The following is a 960-nucleotide window of genomic DNA, read 5'->3' on the forward strand; positions in this document are numbered from 1 at the left end:
TGTCCATCTGGGGCGCGGGAGTTGGGCTGTTTTTCCCGTAGGTTTAACCTGTTAACGACGGGCTTCTCGCCTTTGCACTTCAGGTTTCCAGCCAGTGGATTCCGGTCGACTGGTGGCGATTGGCCGACGCCCTGGAGAAGCTGAAACCAGAGAGCCTTTTGTCCCCCCTCTTTCCTCCGTCTGCACTCTGTCCTCACTTACACTACGTTTCTGCTGTGGTCTGCGGTGGATGACCTCAATATGAGTTTTGCCTGTGCGGTGTCTTTGTTTGGGGAGGTAACTTTGAGTTGGGAAACGCTCCGACACGGAAGTGGGCCTAGATTGTGAGCTCCTGCAGCCGTCGCATTGGTCCTGGGCTTTGGTTATTTCTGAGTTTGGAGGTGCTTTGTTTGCTTTTTCCTTGTGCGACCCGATAGCTCCCTGGGACCTGGGGTCTGTGTGGGACGCCAGACCCGGAGTTGGAGGTCTCCAGCTCTGCAGGACCGAGGGCTGCTGGCTGCGGGGAGAGGACTCCCTGCAGCAGCAGCTGAAGACGCTGAGGAAGGGACCAGACTTCCACCGGCCCGGCGGGGCTGATCTGGCTGGGACTGGTGAATCCGAAGGCGGCAGGTGGCATTGCCTGTATTTTGGGACTTGAATTTCTTTCTGTGTGAGACCAAAGGAGGAGAGATGTATTTTGTTCAAAATTTAAATTTTATGTGGCACACTATCCGATGTAACCTGTCTGGTCAGTTTGTTTGGACAGCCTAACTCAGCTTTATGGGACGTGGAACCTAGATGGGGACGAGATCTCGGTATTCTGTACAAGTTGATGTGAGGCCCTGATGCATTTCCGGGGATAAAATGAAAGAGAGATTTGCCTTCGAGGGGCTGGGGAAGGAAAGCAAGGACTGTCTGCATTGGACCTCAACCCAACAGGGACTGGGTATCTAAGGTCCTAGTGTCAGCTGGAAGTCATTG

At 53.9% G+C, this 960-nt stretch overlaps 1 protein-coding gene across 2 annotated transcripts in view; it reads left to right on the forward strand.

Annotated features, from left to right (window-relative positions):
• The window catches only part of MRFAP1 (Morf4 family associated protein 1), a 1904-nt gene extending 1190 nt beyond the window's left edge, over positions 1 to 714 (forward strand). For both annotated transcript variants that reach the window (XM_014447537.2, XM_006105357.2), the window contains one exon: positions 84 to 714. In XM_014447537.2, the coding sequence (XP_014303023.1) occupies positions 84 to 233 (150 nt within the window). In that variant the 3' untranslated portion in view covers positions 234 to 714. The remainder of the gene's footprint in view (positions 1 to 83) is intronic.
• Positions 715 to 960: the final 246 nt, after the last annotated feature.

Source organism: Myotis lucifugus, unplaced genomic scaffold (assembly GCF_000147115.1).
Source record: "Myotis lucifugus unplaced genomic scaffold, Myoluc2.0 scaffold_676, whole genome shotgun sequence".
Taxonomy (NCBI): domain Eukaryota; kingdom Metazoa; phylum Chordata; class Mammalia; order Chiroptera; family Vespertilionidae; genus Myotis; species Myotis lucifugus.